The sequence below is a fragment of the Seriola aureovittata genome, chromosome 10 (genome assembly GCF_021018895.1).
Source record: "Seriola aureovittata isolate HTS-2021-v1 ecotype China chromosome 10, ASM2101889v1, whole genome shotgun sequence".
NCBI classification, from domain to species: Eukaryota; Metazoa; Chordata; class Actinopteri; order Carangiformes; family Carangidae; genus Seriola; species Seriola aureovittata.
This window is the reverse complement of record NC_079373.1, coordinates 10,894,592-10,912,075: the sequence shown is the minus strand read 5'-3', so window position 1 is coordinate 10,912,075 and position 17,484 is coordinate 10,894,592. Positions and strand designations below refer to the sequence as shown.

At 40.7% G+C, this 17,484-nt stretch overlaps 2 protein-coding genes across 2 annotated transcripts; both read right to left on the bottom strand.

The window, feature by feature from the left end:
• Positions 1-54: 54 nt before the first annotated feature.
• Positions 55-5,766, bottom strand: gnb5a (guanine nucleotide binding protein (G protein), beta 5a). Its single transcript, XM_056387361.1, has 11 exons — positions 5,531-5,766; positions 4,877-5,013; positions 4,690-4,731; positions 3,527-3,603; positions 3,301-3,433; positions 2,811-2,954; positions 2,612-2,703; positions 2,287-2,335; positions 1,785-1,881; positions 1,408-1,574; positions 55-1,306 (listed from the first exon to the last, which is right to left on the bottom strand). Exons 1-11 carry the CDS (start codon positions 5,664-5,666, stop codon positions 1,295-1,297), a joined length of 1,086 nt encoding a protein of 361 aa, XP_056243336.1. The 5' UTR covers positions 5,667-5,766; the 3' UTR covers positions 55-1,294.
• A 202-nt stretch (positions 5,767-5,968) lies between these two features.
• myo5c (myosin VC) lies at positions 5,969-16,899 on the bottom strand. The gene is made up of 40 exons (XM_056387360.1): positions 16,768-16,899; positions 16,276-16,386; positions 15,996-16,167; positions 15,758-15,902; positions 15,521-15,677; positions 15,184-15,327; positions 15,025-15,106; positions 14,746-14,853; positions 14,546-14,652; positions 14,176-14,441; positions 13,997-14,078; positions 13,761-13,901; positions 13,531-13,653; positions 13,306-13,389; positions 13,015-13,146; positions 12,782-12,879; positions 12,578-12,664; positions 12,372-12,483; positions 12,060-12,271; positions 11,794-11,959; positions 11,540-11,686; positions 11,295-11,459; positions 11,080-11,173; positions 10,928-10,991; positions 10,551-10,825; positions 10,389-10,452; positions 10,224-10,304; positions 9,931-10,111; positions 9,732-9,825; positions 9,564-9,627; positions 9,299-9,467; positions 9,125-9,209; positions 8,946-9,044; positions 8,589-8,743; positions 8,185-8,274; positions 7,925-8,075; positions 7,540-7,825; positions 7,283-7,457; positions 7,113-7,193; positions 5,969-7,031 (listed from the first exon to the last, which is right to left on the bottom strand). Exons 1-40 carry the CDS (start codon positions 16,792-16,794, stop codon positions 6,879-6,881), a joined length of 5,229 nt encoding a protein of 1,742 aa, XP_056243335.1. The 5' UTR covers positions 16,795-16,899; the 3' UTR covers positions 5,969-6,878.
• Positions 16,900-17,484: the final 585 nt, after the last annotated feature.

Sequence of the window (17,484 nt, the reverse complement as noted above, 5' to 3'; positions counted from 1 at the left end):
AAAAAACAGAGTAAAACTATAAGATAAGGTAAAGAACAATAATGAAACACATACTTATGATATTCAAAACTCAGTTTATTATGTTTGTAATATTTTGATAAACAGTCCCTTGTATAACTGTACACTAAACTACAATAAAATAATTACAGTAAATATGAAATTACAGCCATTGGACAACTGCATGAAAAGGAGTACAGTATAAGAATTGAAACATGTTTTTTTACTAGATATCAAAATACTAATATATATATATATATATATATATATATATATAGTATATTAGTATATTATATATTAGTATTTTGATATCTAGTGGGGGACCACATGTTCAGCGTGTCTGCAGTGACTGAATGTGCACATCAAACAGTGAGTGGCTTCCACAGCTGGAACCAAACAGAGATGAGAGGTAAACCTTAAGCTCACATGGATGGAAAATAAACATCATATATAGTGGGTTTACCTTTAACTGTGCTTTCTTACAATAGAATAATATTGGCAGGTGAGTTGCTGTCAAGAATGGAGAAGATGTAGACTTAAAAATATATGAATTCACTGTCTATTGCCGTCTTTCAAAAACTATAAATCTGTATTTTTGGTCATGATATTTTATGCCAATGCTCATTCATATGTAGTATTATTTTTAATTGTTGGAAACGAACTAATACTGATTCATTTCTACAAGCCAATCTAATCGTTCCCCACTACTATCCATCATTTTCCATTATGAATTTACAGGAGAAGCCACATATGTCCGACCCCCCCCCTCCTTCAGTCTGTGGCATAACTAAGTCTGAGTGAAGCTGAGGCCTTGTTTATAAACCTCACTGCTTCTCCCGCAGATGCATTTTGTTTCTATGTGTCCTATTTTCGTCCACAGACTGAATTCCTCCATTATTTTTTGTGCAAAAAAACAATTAAATAAACAAGTAATGTCCTTAATGTGGCCACATACAATACATCACTTTATTGTGTCACTTCTATCCTAGACTGATGCTAGTCACTACCAATTATATTTTCTGCAGTATATATTTTACATCTTAAGTTGTAACCGTAAGTACTTCTGTGCAATTTTCTTTCAATCATATTGTAATACAAGCGTGCCATTTGGTTTAATTACTGTCTGAAATATGTAAATCTACCCTGGCCATGAGACTGGAGTACATACAATGCTATTAATATGCTCTATGTACAACCAAGACTGAGTCTCTATCTCTGTGATTGTACTCTAGCAAACAGAAACATCGGTGTGTCTTCAGCAGGTCTGTCTACCATTTAATCCTCTATGTCTTCATCCTTAAGCCCAGATCTGGAAATAAAGAAACAGCAGCCGTTACAAGATGTCACAGCAAAGGTCATTTCAGACTGAACAAGCTGTCAGACCAGACGCTGGTAACAGACATCTCATACCCGAAGAGTGTGGTCCCAGGAACCTGTGCAAAAGGCCGTCCCATCGGGAGACACTCGCAGTGTACTGACGCGGTTCTCATGTCCAAACAGAATAGACACCCGTGTTCCTTTGAGGACATCCCAAACGTTTATGGTGTAGTCGTTGTAGCCGCCAAACAGTAGCCGGCCTGTGAAAACAATACACACACACACACACACACACACACACACACACACACACACACACATCACACACACACACACACACACACACACCAAAAGCTTTTATGCTTTTAACAGTACGTAAAAGCAATATCTTTAACGTCAGGAGGATCTGAATTGCTATGAACTTGTGTTTGATTCAATTTAATTATGTGAATTGTGAAAAAGTGTCTTACCACTAAGAGAGAAATCAACACTGGAGACCCCAAATATGATGCTCTCTTTGGAATAGATAGCCACTTCTCTGTCTGCCCGTAAGTCATACAGACGGCACTGTAACAAAGGTCAGTGTTTGAATCTTCAGCAGAGCTTTAAATGCGTAGATTACCAATAGCACTTTGTTTAGTAAATAAGAGGAGCCTGTCCAGTGCCAGTTTAAAGGAATAGTGTGACAATTTAGAAAATACTGCTGCTTGCTCTCTTTCTGACAGTTTTCAAGCTTTGGTTTTTATCAGTGAGCTTTAGAGGGGCTGGTAGGTGGATGTTGTTAAATTCAGACAGAGCCAGGCTAAGATAAGACAATCGGCTGCTGGCAGTAGCTTCATAATTACCCTACAGACATGACAGTGGTATTAATTTTCTTATCTGACTCTTTACAAGACAAGGAATAAACATATTTCCCAAAATGTCAAGTTATTCCCTTAAGATCAAACCAGTAAATAATATCTGAATACATACTGTAGCATCATCGGAGCCAGACGCAAATGCATCTCCACTGGGATAGTATCTATTGAAAAAGAAACGGACAACCACAGTTAGGAACAAACTGGTCTCTTAAAGCCCCTATATGTAGACTTTGATTACATGCGACCAAAACATGCACAGAATCAGTTTTCAGCAGGATTTTGTTTTTCTACAATACAAAAACATAGGCCATCAGAATAATATGAAATATGTTATAATCACATATAACAGAGGGCTTTAAAATACCTGCATTTTCCTGACTGTATAATAAATAAACGAACATGCTTATGGACAGAGTCATTTCAAGGCAATTACTTACCGCACACTATTTATGTCTGATTCATGAGTTTCAAAGGATTGAATACACTGTCCTGATCGCATGTCCCACACATTGGCCTTCTTATCACAACCCTGCAATCATATAGAATCATGTAGAACATGACAAAATACTTTAAATAATTCAGTTAAGTTGAAAAAGTAACAAGGAGCAGTGAAGACGGAGGAACACGTGTCCTCACCCCTGAAACAAATGTGTTCCCGGTCTCGGAGGGGGCCAGGTCCAGACAGAGCACGTCTGCTGCGTGTCCATGGAAACTCTGCAACAGCTGCCCACTCTCAACATCCCATAATGCACATGTACCATCCCCGCTGGACGTCAGGATCTTTAACACAAGCATACGATGAGGAGGAAGAATAACGGCTGTTCTGAAGTTCAGTAAAAGTTGATGTGGGCTAAGACACGGCTATAAATGGACCGTCTGAAACATCATGTGACCAGGACGTTGCTGCTGTGAATTATTAACAAAGCAGGGAAGCTCCATTCACTCAAATATGGAAGACAGTGATTTCTGATTAATAATGAGAGAGAAGCAGCAGGAACCTAAACTGATGGTGAAACAGAAGTGTAACATGAAATTGGCAACTACGATTTTTCAAAACATATATTTTATTGTGTTGCTTTTGTGTTTCGTGTGAATATTTATTCACGGTGTATGGGGGCAGTCTCACCTGCATGTCCGAGTTGGTGAAGCTGCAGGCAGACAGGTAGTTCGTGTGCATGGCCACTGACTTCTTCTTTGCAGCCAAGTTCTCATTCTTGTCCAGGGACAGAGGATACACGGAGCATTTGTTGTCCAGGCCCCTGTGACGGAAAACAACCCCAGTTCACCACAAAACAGAAAACCAAATGAAGGACACACCACATCTGGATCATCATCTGTAGTACGACACCCACCCACAGGCTACAGCGCATCCAGAGGGGGCGTAGGCGCAGGCCATCACCCAGGTGCAAGGCATTGTCACAGCGTGCTCCTAATAAACATCAAAAGACAAAGCTGCATGAGCTGCACCAGGACAGAGAGATGAATCAAATTCATCAGGTGTAATTAGAGCAGAGCAGCAAGCTTCAGGCTGTTCGCCGTCAGAGCTGTTACAGTTTGTCCAAAACGATGGGGTGTTTTTAAAGCAATTTTTAGACAGTTTTGTGGTCTGCTGATCTTCAGCTCTTTATATTAGCTATTTTTGTTAGCCCCTCCCCTTCCTCCTTAATCATAAAAAGGGGACCTTTTTGGCAGCTTATAGCACAGTGATAGAAATTCTCTGTGATAACAAGAGTTGTCATGGCTACTCCTCCTCGCCATTAGAGCCAATGCATTAGAGTTTCTACATGATATTGGAGAAAGTGAAATTCTCAATTATAAGCTCATTGTTATCGCAACCCTGTATAGGTGAGATAAAAATGACAAACACTACATTTCAGTTTTTATCAACTAATGGTATTGATAACATTTACTTTTGCTTGTGTCTAATTTCTGCTGCATCTTTCATGTTGCATGTTTCAGATTACTAACATCAACATTACATTTGACTATAAATACATTTTTGTTGGTATTGCTGAGGTTATAACTTGGATTTAGATCTCTGGTTCCCAAACCAAAAATAAATCTTAAGGGTCACAAAATGATTGTGTTAAAAAAAAACATTTTTGTTCCAAAAATGTTGTTTATTTTTCTAACTTTGCTCCAGTTTTTTCATCTGTCTTGTCACATGCCATAAAATCCTTCAAACACAACAGTCTGAGATGGAAAAATCACTCTGGTGGAGCTGTTTGCAACTTGTGTCCACACTGTAGACATACTAGTTGTTGACCGCTTCATTTTGAGGTGCCAACAAAGTAGGTAACCAGTGATTAGTATCGTATAGTTGAGTATTTTCAGGAGGTTGGTTTGGTGTGAGGGAGCATATCTGAAACACTGGTTTATAAAAAGCCTGTAAGAGGATGTAGTAAGAATGGGTAAAATTTGAAAATGTCTTCGAAGATCTCAGCATTTTGCTAAATTTGTCCTGATGATTTTTATTTTGTAATAAAATACCTGCCTACTGAAGAAAAGCAGTTACCTTGTTGGTGGTGAAAGCATCCCATACAATCACTTTTCCATCCTGCAAAGAGATTAGAACAAGTGCAATGTAAAAAAACCAAAACAAAAACCCATACACTGTAGATTATAATTACAAACACACACTACAGTGAGCTGCGAGGTGGAGAATCAGCTCTAGAAACATAAAGCTCAGCTGGGTTTGTGACCTGTGAGGAGCTGACGATCCTCCTCTTGTCCTTGCACCAGTCCATACACAGAACTTTGTTGCCATGTCCCTTCAGAGTTCTTCGGGTTTTCATGACAAACTGACCCAGTCCCTCCACCTTCTCTGCCACCTGATGCACTGTACACACACACACACACACACACAGACACCCAGACAATGTACATTACATTAAAGCTTCTGTATACACTCTAGATGAATATTGCTGGCAGCAATAAGGATTAAACTACAGTAGGCCTATACTGTAGAGGAATTATAATCTGTCTTGTTCTGAAAAATACATGCATTACAGATTACCTGTTTCTAGTTTTTCACGTTTTTATCCATCATCTCTACTATTTGCATATTGCTGAGACATGATTGGACAAAACCACCACATAGAGGAAATTCGGATGGAAGCAGTGGACTGTAAAATCGGGAGGCAAACAAACATCCTGTCAAATCTGGGGTAACGTGAGGCCAGATCAGATCAACAATCACTTTCCACAAATTCACATATCCCCGTGAAAATGGCGATATTTGACCCTCTCACACAAATACAAACGGGTATATTTTTTGGCACATTTGATGTTATTTGTCCCGTCACTGTGTAAACGCAGGGGTGAATCAAGGCCTCTCCATTTTCAGCAGCACTCACGCTCGACATCGTGCAGCTTCGCTCTTTCCTCCTCCAGCTTCGTCTTCAGCGTCTCCGATTCCGTTTTGAGATGGGCCAGAGTCTCATTCAGCTGTACCTCCTGTGTCGCCATTTCAGGGATTAGAGGGGATCTCATATATTTCCTTTGTGCAGGCAGCGGTCGGCAGCGAAAGGGCTTAAAGCAGAGCTAACAGCTGAGGCTGCTGTCATGACGTCAGAGGGAGAAGATGCTCCTCCAGTTTCCAGGGAGGAGGGAGGAGGGAGGATGGAGGAGGGAGGATGGAGGAGGGAGGAGGAGGGAGGGGGCTCGTGTATCCTGGTGATGCTGCCGCTCCACACGGGCTGCATCCTCACTACTCCGCAGCTAAATAATGCATTTTCATACATAGAAAACACAACACTGTTCCTCCATCTGCACTGTAAAACTGTAGCAGACAGATATGGAACCTGGCATTTGGACATTTTACAGTTTATTTCAGTGGATTCAACCATGAAGCAAACATGTTCGCACATTCAATATCTGTTACAAGTGAGTGAGTGGATAATTAAAAAATACTGCAGTTCAATTGATTACACTTTCACATTTTAACAGGGCCAGAGCTACAAATGGGGACAGTGAGGTTTTGTTCCCAGTATTCTTTCTGGGGATTTAGTGGCTTTAGGAAGCTGGGGAAATTTTACATTCGACACTGAAAAATGATGCATATAGTGGGTATTTACCTGCCCTATCACAGTGTGTCTTACTGGCAACAAAATAAAAAATTAAATGTTCACTGTTTCCCAAACCAGAACCTTATTCCCAGCAGCATAAATGAGGCTTTGAGCATTTAAACCTTGATTATTGTTAATAAAATGTAGGGCAATTATTATCATTATGGATTAAACTGAGTCCAAACTGATGTCTTCAGATGTCTTCTTTCATCTGACCAATACCCAAAAATCCAAAGACCAAAAGAAGATTCAATTTACTATCATGTAAAAAAAATGGAAAATGACTGAAACAAACAATCAGTTATCAGAATAATTGTCAGTAAATTTTCTATCTGACCACCTAATCGATTAATTGACTATTCCTTGCACCTCTAATAAAGTTGGCAAAAATAATTAAAAGAATAAACTGTTAAAAAAACTTGGTCAAATTTTTGTGACAAGGTCGAGGGGGTGCAGTTGGGAGACATGACCTCAGTCTTTTCGTCTTATATGCTGGCTACAGCCCTATACATTTTAAATATGCTGTGTACACAGTTTATTAAAGGTGTTTATGTATTTATAGATACAATAACATGCAGCCATAGGCTACTGGACTATGACTCAGTCAAGTGGAGTGAAAGGTCAAAGGTTGGCTGTGTCAGATCCTGGTCAGAAAGCCCAGATGAAGACTGCTCGGGACCTGCAGCAGCTCCAGAGCCAGTGAGGACGGGCAGAAAGGAAACGTGACCTGGAAACGATAATCTGTGTCCAGCATCAGCTGCGTGGACCCTTCACGATCTTGTAGTGATGACTGAAAACAAGAGCAGGGCACGTTTAGTGAAGTGCAAGAAAGTCATTGCATTAAAACGTGAAAATTAACAACAGAGCTCACCTGAACTTTGCGGACAAATGATGACGTCACCCTTTTCTCAAAATCATCAATGGGTGTGTATGAATTCAAAATCTTGACAATCTACAAATACAAAGAGTTTTGTTTTACTTGACTGTGATGCTGGAGTTTTTAATATTAAAACGTGTGTGATATGTCACTGAATAAAGTACCTGAATGGGGCTGAGTTCAGTGCATGTTTCAGTGATCTCCTTGGCGTCATCATCTGTGGATTTGTTGACTTGCAGCAGCCAAGCAGCCTGAGACAACGGCCTCAGAGTATCGATAGCATTAGAGCTTTGTAGTTCCTTCTCCTTCAGCCACTCCTCCAGGTAACTGATGTTACACCTAAAGGACCAAAGAAGCTATGAAGCTGAACTTTGAACAGTTTTTTGTCTTTTATTCAAATATAACAAAAGTGAACTCAGACCTGATTTGCATTCCCTTCCTGCAGGAGCACATATCTTTGCGGAGCATGATGTTGTTGAGGGTGGACGCACCCACCAGGAAGAACAGTTGTTTGACAGCCTGTTTGATGAGGCCCTGCTCCATGCCATGCTGGGTCATGGTGGAGTGAAAGACACTGAGCTGCTGAATAATGGAGGAGATGGTGTAAGTCTCTAAATCATCATAGATGCTGTTGGAACGCTTCCTGAAGCCCGTCGGCTTCATGCTAGAAATCCCCTGCAAACTCTCGTGCTCCAACATACCGGGTACTGTAGGTCAAGACAGTAAAAAAAGCATATTTTAAGGTACTTACAAAGGTTAACCACTGTCAAAATCTGCCTGTGACAATAATAGACTGTGGAAAATACCGATCGCAGGAGTCAGGGCCTTTTCCATGACCGTGATAAACTGATGGTAGATGTGGATGGCCAGGTCGCTGAGGATCTGTCTGTGTTCTGACAAATCAAAATTCTGCAAGCAATTCTTTTTCTGGCGGGGAGTATTTTGTTTCATGAACTCCTTTTGTGAGCAGACAGAAAAACAAAAGAATGTCAAAAGGTGCCTGTTACTGCACATGAGAGACTAAAACCATTACAGTGCAACCAAGTTAAATACAGCAAATCCATACCTCCTCCCCGCTGTACTGCTTCAGACAGTTGAGCAGCTGATACATGTTTGAGAGCCAGAAGGACAGCAACTCAAAGTCTTTGTGGTGACTCTGGAACACAAAAATGGCAGCTGTGTTTTGTCTTCATTTATTTTCAGAAACTCAGTTATATCATTTTTGTCATTCTTTAGAGATTTGACGTTTTATTTCATCTTTGCACTTCTGATATTTGACTTCTCTTCCTGCCTTTTATCCTTCTCATATCAACAATCTCTCAAAAGCAAATAACAACAGCAATCTAAACTGCTGTCAAATTACTACATAATCTTAGATATGGTCATGAGTAATATTTATATTAATATTTACTCTTCATTCAGCAGATCTACAGTGCAGATAAAGGCTAATAGACTTATAATCAATCTCACCATGATGACTTTCTTGACAGCACCAATGATTGCGTTCATAAGAGACTTGAGTTTGGCTTCATCGTTCAGGTAGTCAGCGTGGCGGATACACATGAAGAGGATGTACGCTGGCAGACCCGGGATCATGTTGACCACCACACCCTTGGGCTTCAGTTCTGTGGACAGATTGTGACATGTTTGAAGGAGGATATGTATTCAATTATTCATTTCTGTTCTTATTATATCTGTCTGCTTATTGCTGCTCACACTGTCAGAGGATCCAGTCTATACCAGCACTGGGAGAGACGCGGACAAACAGAATTCGCACTCACAAAATGAATATGAGCATATTATATAAATAGCACAAAGGAAAAATACCCAGAATGATGTTTTGAACGAGCCTGGGTTCGTCCTCTCTCTTGTACTCCAACATGCCGAGGTAGTCTTTAGGAATAGCAGGCGCAGACGTTTGCTTGGCTGTGTGAGAAACAATGACGTGATTAACGTGGAGAAGTCAGATTTATTAGACAATCGACACCTACAAGCCACAAATGTACCTTTCTGTGATGTCTCAAGGCTCTTTATATGATTCTGGAGTTTCTTTATTAATCTGTCTTTCTGGTCGAGCTGCTCTTCAAAGTCCTAGAAGAAAAAGAAAAATCTTTTACTGTAAGACAAGACATGCAATCAAACTCATACTGTGACCCTCCACCTTTTATATCTAGGCATACCATGTTCTCAGCAGTTAACCGTGACGTCTCCTGTCTCATTTTGCTCTTGGCTTCGTTCTGCATCAGATGCTGTCTCTTCAAGTGATCATTCTCCTCTTCCAGATCCTCTACTTGGCCTTGAAGCTCCCTCTTCACCTCCTCCAGCTCTTCAGCTTTCTCCTCAAAGTGCCTGTAAAGCAGCAATAATCAGGCGGCCTCAGAAATGAGCATCCCATCTTTAATCAAGAAACAGAGAAGAATCAAGAAACCAATCTGAGTATGTGACCTGCGTTGTGAGCTCTCCTCTTCAATTTTCTTTTGAAGGATGTTGGTGATTTCCTCTGTTTTTTCTTTTAGATGGAAAACAAAAATAACAGATAACAAAAGAATAAGTAAAATACTAATCTGAGAAAAAAGTCTTAAAAATTCTTGGTTAAAAAATACTCAGATCTACCTGCGAGCTCTTGGTTCTGCTCCTCTACGTGGAGCTCCAGCTCTTGTTTTTGTCTCTGCAACTCTGAAACCTGAAGTTTCAGCTCTGGTATAACCTGTGGATCACATCAAATAAAGGACAGCACAATCACGTTGAGTTCTGCACCTCATATATCCTAAGAAATGAAATATGGGAGTCAATCAATCATCCAATGACCCACTGAATTCTCACTGCTGAGCCTGGACACTTCTTGGCGAATATCCTCGTTGACACTACTTTTCTCCTGGAACAGGTTTTGGAGCTTGCTGTTCTCATTTTTAAGGTGGTCCACTTTCAATTGCAAGCCCTCCAGTTGGGTCTCATACCGTTCCTTCTGCTCCCTCTGGTGGTTTTCCAGTATTCTGCCATCAAAGGTGGAACCATGTTTAACAGGGTCGAGTGTTTGCAGATTTGTCACACAGATACAACACATAATACAGCTGGTATAAGTGGAAGGACTGCAATGGTACAGACCTGGTAGCTTTGTGCAGGCCTTCAAAGGCTGCCACAAAATCTTCAACGTCATAAATCTTCTCAGAGTCATCTGGAGTTAGCCTTCAGAGAAACAATGTGCGAGATTAAATTTCTAAATGAGCCGTAGAATAACTACATGAGAGAAACAAAAAGTATTTGGATTACCCTAAAAGAACCTCCTCTTCAACAACACCACCCAGAAGTTGTCTTGTAATCTCGTTCATTTTAGCTGCAGAAAAAATATTCAGGGATCACTTCACTTCTGTACTAACATGAGATCGTATCATATTTCTAAATAGGGTTCACTAAGTATGGAAAAGTCTGTACCTCTTGCTTGTTCCGACTGTTGCTTCATCTTTCGGTCCATGTTATTCCTCTGATTCTGCAGGCTGTTCAGGTCTTTGCGGAGCTCAGGAATGGCCTTGACGTGCTTGGAGAGTTGGATGACTTGTTCCTGCAGGTCAGAGTTCACCTGGCCCCCCTCCTCTATCTTTCTGTGCAGACTGACTCTCTCCTCTTTCAGTCTCTTAATCTCCTCTTTCAGAGCCTGCACCTCCTTCTCATGGTCCTGTCTCTGGATCTCAGTGCTGTTCTCTGCAATTCTGCCAAGTATACTCTCATCAACAAACTGAATAACCGAACAAGCTAAAATTTACATTGGTAAAAAAAAAAACAAAACAAGATTGCACATTTTTATCACTTACTTTCTAAGCCTCGCTTCATTTTCTTTTTCATCCAGAAGATTCCTTTTTATTTGATCAAAACTCTCTGCAAGTGTTTAAAACCGGTCATAAAAAATGATTACAAGTTGTACTGTAAAATAAGAATCAACCCAAACGATCTTTAAACCTCTTACCTTTGGCCTCTTTGGCGGAAGCTTCAAACTTTTTCTCCAAGTTCTGCTTTTCAAGGGTTAGTACTTCTCTCTCCTTTTGAATCTGTGCAATAGTCTAGAGCAAGAATAAAAACATGTTTTTTGAAGGGCTCATAACATCTAATTCATCAGAAAACAAAAAGATGCAAAGACACGAACAACTGTAATAAATGTTTAGCATGGACTTCATGACTGACCAGAGTAGCATCTTCTTTCACTTTCTTCTCTCTTGCTTCCAGAGTTGCCTTCTGGCTGGTTGATTTTTCCAGCTGTGCCTCTAGACCCTGAAGTCTGTCCACAGTTTGTGAGTGGCTGTTGGCCAAGCTGGTCAGTCTTTCTACCAACCCGCGGTTCTCTTTGCTCTGTGAGGTTACAGGAATTGGTATACAGTATATCTTCTACATAAAAGTCACAGCTAATACAACTTTAGAAGCATCTTTACCTGCTCCTCTATCTTCTTTCTGAGCTGCTGCACTCTGAACGAAAGCTGGACATTAAGCACCAGCCGACGAATGGTTTGAAATCGCCGTCGAGCCAGCCATGCTCTGGCATACTTCTGGAGAACTACGGCTTTGTGCTCTTCCATCATCTGACAGGTAACGGAGGGATTGGCAGGACATAAATTTCACGTGAGGACATTTTGTATTTTCACCATACTAAATGACAGAAATGATTCATTAATGATCAGTTACTCACCTTCTTGTAGCGTTTGCGGGCTACCCAACCACGTGCGAAGGCCTGGATGGTGACAGACGCCAGACGGACAACCTGGTAGACCTGTCTCATGCGGTAACCTCTCCAGTGTCTCTGGATCACCAGTGCTGCCCAGCCCTGCTTCAGCATCGCAGCGCTCACTGTTTTACTGGAGGTTTACAAAGAAAACAAAGCAGGTACAATGTCAAAATCCTAGTTGATACAACAGGGGATGCGAAACGACAACATTGTTATTAAATGTTTCCAACCGGATTGTCCTCTTTCCGCGGATGTACTGTTGGAGGATGATGGCTGCCTCTCTAACGCGCAGGTACTTCCTCCTCTGGCTCCACCCGCGGATGTGTTTCTGGATGGTTACGCAGGCTCCTCGAAGTCGGTCCAGACGCAGCTTCTCTAGATAAGCTACCTGACCGGCTCGAAAGAAGATCTTTGTCCGACCAAACTTGTACTGGTTGGGGTCCTGGAGATCAAGCCGTGAGGCCAGAGTGATACACAAACATGTAGTGCGAAATAATGCATGTCAACGCTGTATTTAAAGGCAGAGTTTAAAGAGAGTTTACCTGAATCAACCTCTGCAGCACATTCTTGCAGGTCTGTTTCTTGTCAGCGAGGTCCGCCTCCTGATGTGACATTAGGATACTGTATCTGCTGTAAAACTCAATGTATGTCCACCTGAGAACGAAAAGCATGTCTGCCATTACAACACAGCCAGAAAGATATGTGAATATTGTAATTTGGCTAATAGAGTCACATAGTAGAGAATCACCTGGACGGATAGCTCTGTGCACTGATACGAATAGTTTCAAGGACTCCGCAGGCTCGCAGCTGCTGCACCACCCTCCTGGAGTCATATCTTAAAATACAAACAAACACGAACTTAAACCAAAGACACAAAAATATGCAAATGATTCAGCGAATCAATCAAACAAACGGAGTGTATCATTTTAATCATAGCTTCATTAGTACTCACTCAAATGGGAATTTTTCATCGTTCGGCTTAATGCAGCGCACATAGTGTGGGGTGGTAGCATTCAGTGTTTCCATCAGTAAGGAGAGGGAGCTGCGAAACTACATTTGTCAACAAAGTTCATTAGAAAGAATAAATACAAAATGCAAACAGAGTTGTATCCTACACACACCTTCAAATACAGGGTTGGAGCGTCAATAATCTCCAGTGAGCAGTGACTGAGTAAACATGTTCACCTTATCTCCCACAGAGGTTCTCAGCTGTTTATTGGCTGGTTTCACCCCAGGCCTGGCCGGCCTCACTTTGACGCCTTTACAGGTCACAGTGTTTTGCTCCTCCTCTTGGAAAAAGTTGGCCAGAAAAGGAAGCTGATAATAGTTGCAGTCAGGAGAAAAATGTTAAAATGAGAAAAACAATGGCGCATGGAACATGTTATTTATTATTATACAGAAACTCTGATTAGTTTTTGTGACAAAAATGTTGTATTGAAAGACTAAAAGCCTAAATAAAATTGGGCCTTTAATTACCTTACTGACTCTCATAATGTCCACTAGTTCTTCATAGAGAGTGTCTCTGTTCTTTTCAAGAAAACCTCTGCACTGATACTCCACCTGTTAAGGGAAATAGGATGGCATAGTTTAATAAAGACATCTGCTCGGGATCCAAAAGCATTAATTGTTAATAACAATAGGAGTCATTTTTGTGCTCCATTATGCAGGTAATGGGTTTTCTCAAGGGTCATCAGACTCCACCTTGTCTGCAAAGTGTTGTATCACAAAAGCCTCATTTGATAACCTGGGCTTCTCAAACAGAGGACTGGAGTCGAGGTAGTTGTACAGCTTTTGCAGCCAGCTTTTGTCAGAGCCCTGAGGAAACTGTAGAGGGAAACACGCATAGGAGGGACACAGATGTTGAAAACACAGTCAAGTAAAAATAAATTTACAGAACTGAAAAAATTCAAGTCATTTGCATTCAATCTTACCAAGCATTCTTCATCCAGCAAGTCAAGGATGCCCATCTTTGCTTCAATCAGGTCAATGACTGGCTGGTTGTCATAGAAATCTATGAGCGTCCATGGGATGTCCTCTTTCATGTACTCCTCTTGCTCCAGCTTGAACACATGCTGAAAATAAGAGAAACATAAACATAATCCTCAGAGCTGATGAAGAGGTGCGTGCATGGGGTTTTGCATTGATTTTGGTTGATGACGCTGCATACCAAGTTAAACTGCTGCTGAAGCTTTTCATTTGCATAGTTGATACAAAACTGTTCAAAGCTGTTGATGTCAAATGTTTCAAAGCTGAGGACACAGAACATCAAATTTATGTCAAAAACAGCATCAAAAGAGACATGAATATATAAAAAAGCTGAAGACATATGTGTTGTTTCTGCATTACCCATAAATGTCCAGGACACCTATGAAAGCATGTTGCTTTCCTGGGACCTTTAGTGCCGTATTTATCCTGTTAATGATACAGTCAAAGAGATGGGCATAGATCTGCTTGGCTAGGGCATCTCTGGCATTTACTGCCCGCTCTTTGGGCATCGGCTTCATCACCGTCTCAGCCACCAGAACGATCCTCCGATGGCACAGCCAACGCACCAACCCCTCTGCGCTCACACCCAGCAGCTCACAGAGGATCGCCAGGTGCGGATCACTGGGCTGGAAGACATAAAAACGTAGTTTCATATTTAACCTGGTTAATGTTTGAAGTTCTAATCTTGCACACAAAAAAGCTATTTAACGCTTGGGGAGTTATAACTCACACTAACTGATGATTTGTCCTCTCCTGAGTTTCTGACCTCCACATTCCCCAAATGCAGAATGGCTGCCAAAACTCTGAACACATCCGCCTGAAAATCCTCCTTCAACCCTGGAGGCGCAGAGAGAGAGAGAGGGAGGTAAAGATAACATAAGAAGTCACATTAAAAGCAAGTTCCCACCTGACATCTGAAGCACTTCTTACCCAGCAGCGAGAAGGTCCGGCGAGTCTCTTCCATGTCTTTCTTGTCATCTACACCTTCAATAGTGATGTCCCCACCCATGCGGGTATACTGGAAGTTTTCTGCACTCACTGCAGGTAAAAGGAATAAATTGTAAAGCACACTTACAATAAACTAACCCCACATGTACTCCCACGTGTACAAGACCTAGACGTCCGTGAATCAGATTACTCATCACAGCAATAAAACAGTAAAAGCTCAATCTCAAACATGCAGTACAAACCCAAAGTCCTGACACTCACACAGTCTTAGGCTCTTGAACTCTGGCAGGTGAGCACAGGAGCACAACTGGTAGAAAATGTGATAGTTCCGCTCGTTGTCTGCCTGAATAAAACAGAAAATCATTATTTTGGATCAGATATGAGCAAAGTAACAATCAGCAACATCATCATCACACCTACCTGAAAAACTACCCTGGATTTCTCTAAGAGGTAGGTCCTCATGTTTGCTCCGATGATCCGGTACCTCCTGTCAAAGCTGATTTCCGTGTATTTCCCAAATCGGCTGCTGTTGTCATTCCTGGTGGTCTTTGCATTTCCTATTGCCTGAGACAAAACCAAGCCCTTTAAATCTCTACTCCAATTATCAGAAACATATTATTAACTAGCTTATTTTAACAATGGGCTCTTAAAAATGGAAGCTTATTAGTTTAACATTGTCACAGTGCTGAGACATTGCCAGTTTAACGTAAACAACAGCTATGTGTGGCCTTGTGAATTGACTCCAGTAAAACCCTACCTCTGTTATTGGATTGGATGCCAGGACTTTGTCTTCAACTCGAGTCTTGCTGCCAGATTTGCTTACAACAGCAAAGTACCTCATAGCATATCGAGCAGACACTGTTTTACCAGCTCCAGATTCACCACTGACGATAATAGACTGGTTCTTGTGGTTTCTGAGAAAGAAAAATGTGTAATACACTGATATAACCACGCTGTATATTCTTTATCTTTATGTGACTGGGGTTTTATTTACCTGGCCATCTGTTTGTAAGCCTCCTCTGCCACTGCAAATATATGAGGGTCCATGTCTCCCATGTTCTGGCCTGAGTAGGCATGAATGATTGCATCTCCATAGATCGGGAGCTGTTTGTAGGGATTTACAGCCACCAGTATAATACCTGAAAATGAGTAAACAACACAGGTTGAGCCAAAAGCACAAACTGCCAACAGCCTACATCTCAGTGCTTGGATTATGCTCAGTGAAACTGTACCACAGTAGGTATAGATGATTCTGGACTCCACAAATCGCACTTTGAGGTTGTGCAGAACAGCAGGTTCATGGAGGTAGCTGAGAGCAGTGAGGTCATTCTCCCCAACCAAGATGTCTGGGTTGCGAAGAGGGGGGAGTTGTGGTTTTGATGGGTCAACAGGGTAGTAGTGCTCCTTTCACAATGACAGGTTATGTAAAACAGTCAAGTCAGCTGTTGTTTCTCACCATCATAAACTCACTGCAGGTGCATGTGATGGCTTGATTAGTCACATTTTACTTACTGTGCCGTCTTCAAGAAGCAATTCAAGAACATTATCTCCAAAATGAAAATCTCTCATAATCTCTGCTGATTTCCACACATGTTCTGCATCTGGAATCCACACCCTGTTGTACTAATAGAGAAGATTTCAAGGGTAACAGGTTAACAAATAATCAATACTTTACCAAAGAAATGATTACAACATAATTTAACACTAAATGTAAGGAACTGGTTATGTAAACATGAACTAGGTAAACTATGATGAGGATCTTCTTTTCTAAGTTATAATGGTTTGTATCTTAATCTATGTTATAAAATTACAAAGCCTTACATAACAAAAGTTAAATAAAAACAAACAGCTGAGCATTTAGACTTTAAATTCCTTGGAAGACAGGTTCCTTTACATCCCAGCACCTTGCAAACGCACTGACAAAGTTTCCATATGTCTCTGTAAGTAAGTAAGTAAATAAGAAAGTATTCGGTCTATAGTAATAACAGCAGGAGCTTTTCTTACCTCGGTGTACAGTTCCAACAAAGCCATGTTTATGCATTATTCTTGTAACCTTTCTTCTTTGTATTTGTTTATCAACTGTTCTATCACTGTATCTACCAGGTTACCATTGAATTTCCTCCTCTCCCTCACAACTATGCCAGACTCACCAGAGTCAAGTTACACAAAAGTACATCACTTTTCCGGTCGTAATTTTCAAAATAATACTCAGTGACTTCATTGAAATTCTTTCTTTAAAAAAACATTTATTCGTTTAATATTTCACGACGTACAATATTATTCAAATGTTATCACTTTTATGCTCTGCCCCAAATTCAGTTTCTCCATTTATTTTGTGCCTAAAATGTATTCATGTGTATTGCTTTTATGTATTTACTTTATTACTGTTTGCTGGTACCATTATTAAAACTGTTCAGTAGGGCACGAGGTGCCTAGATATATAAAACGTCACAAAAGGGGATGATACTTAAACAATTAAATTTATTTTTCACAAATTTATTTTCTCTACTCTTTGCTCTTTTTTTCCTTTTGAAAAACACAAACATATCATCAGAGGGAAAAATCACTAAGGCCATAAACTGTGATGTAGGGTCAAGAAGACATTTCTCCTTTTTATGCGCTCATGAGCTAAAAGGTTGAACTGTGGAGAATCGTTTTATCTGAAAGAACCAAACCAGAAGCTTTTACTCTGAAAGCCTCATCACTCATATCCTAGGTTTG

Bases quoted from the DNA above. Each gene is read 5' to 3' on its own strand.
- myo5c (XM_056387360.1), bottom strand. From the start codon at position 16,794: ATGGCTTTGTTGGAACTGTACACCGAG. The intron at 13,902-13,996 runs GTATGCAGCGTC...TCTTATTTTCAG, and splicing joins TTCAGCAGCAGTTTAACTTG to CATGTGTTCAAGCTGGAGCA. The intron at 10,826-10,927 runs GTAAGTGATAAA...TATACTTGGCAG, and splicing joins AATGAAGCGAGGCTTAGAAA to AATTGCAGAGAACAGCACTG.
- gnb5a (XM_056387361.1), bottom strand. From the start codon at position 5,666: ATGAGATCCCCTCTAATCCCTGAAATGGCGACACAGGAGGTACAGCTG. The intron at 5,014-5,530 runs GTGAGTGCTGCT...GTGTGTGTACAG, and splicing joins GAAGCTGCACGATGTCGAGC to TGCATCAGGTGGCAGAGAAG. The intron at 4,732-4,876 runs GTCACAAACCCA...ATCTCTTTGCAG, and splicing joins GGATCGTCAGCTCCTCACAG to GATGGAAAAGTGATTGTATG.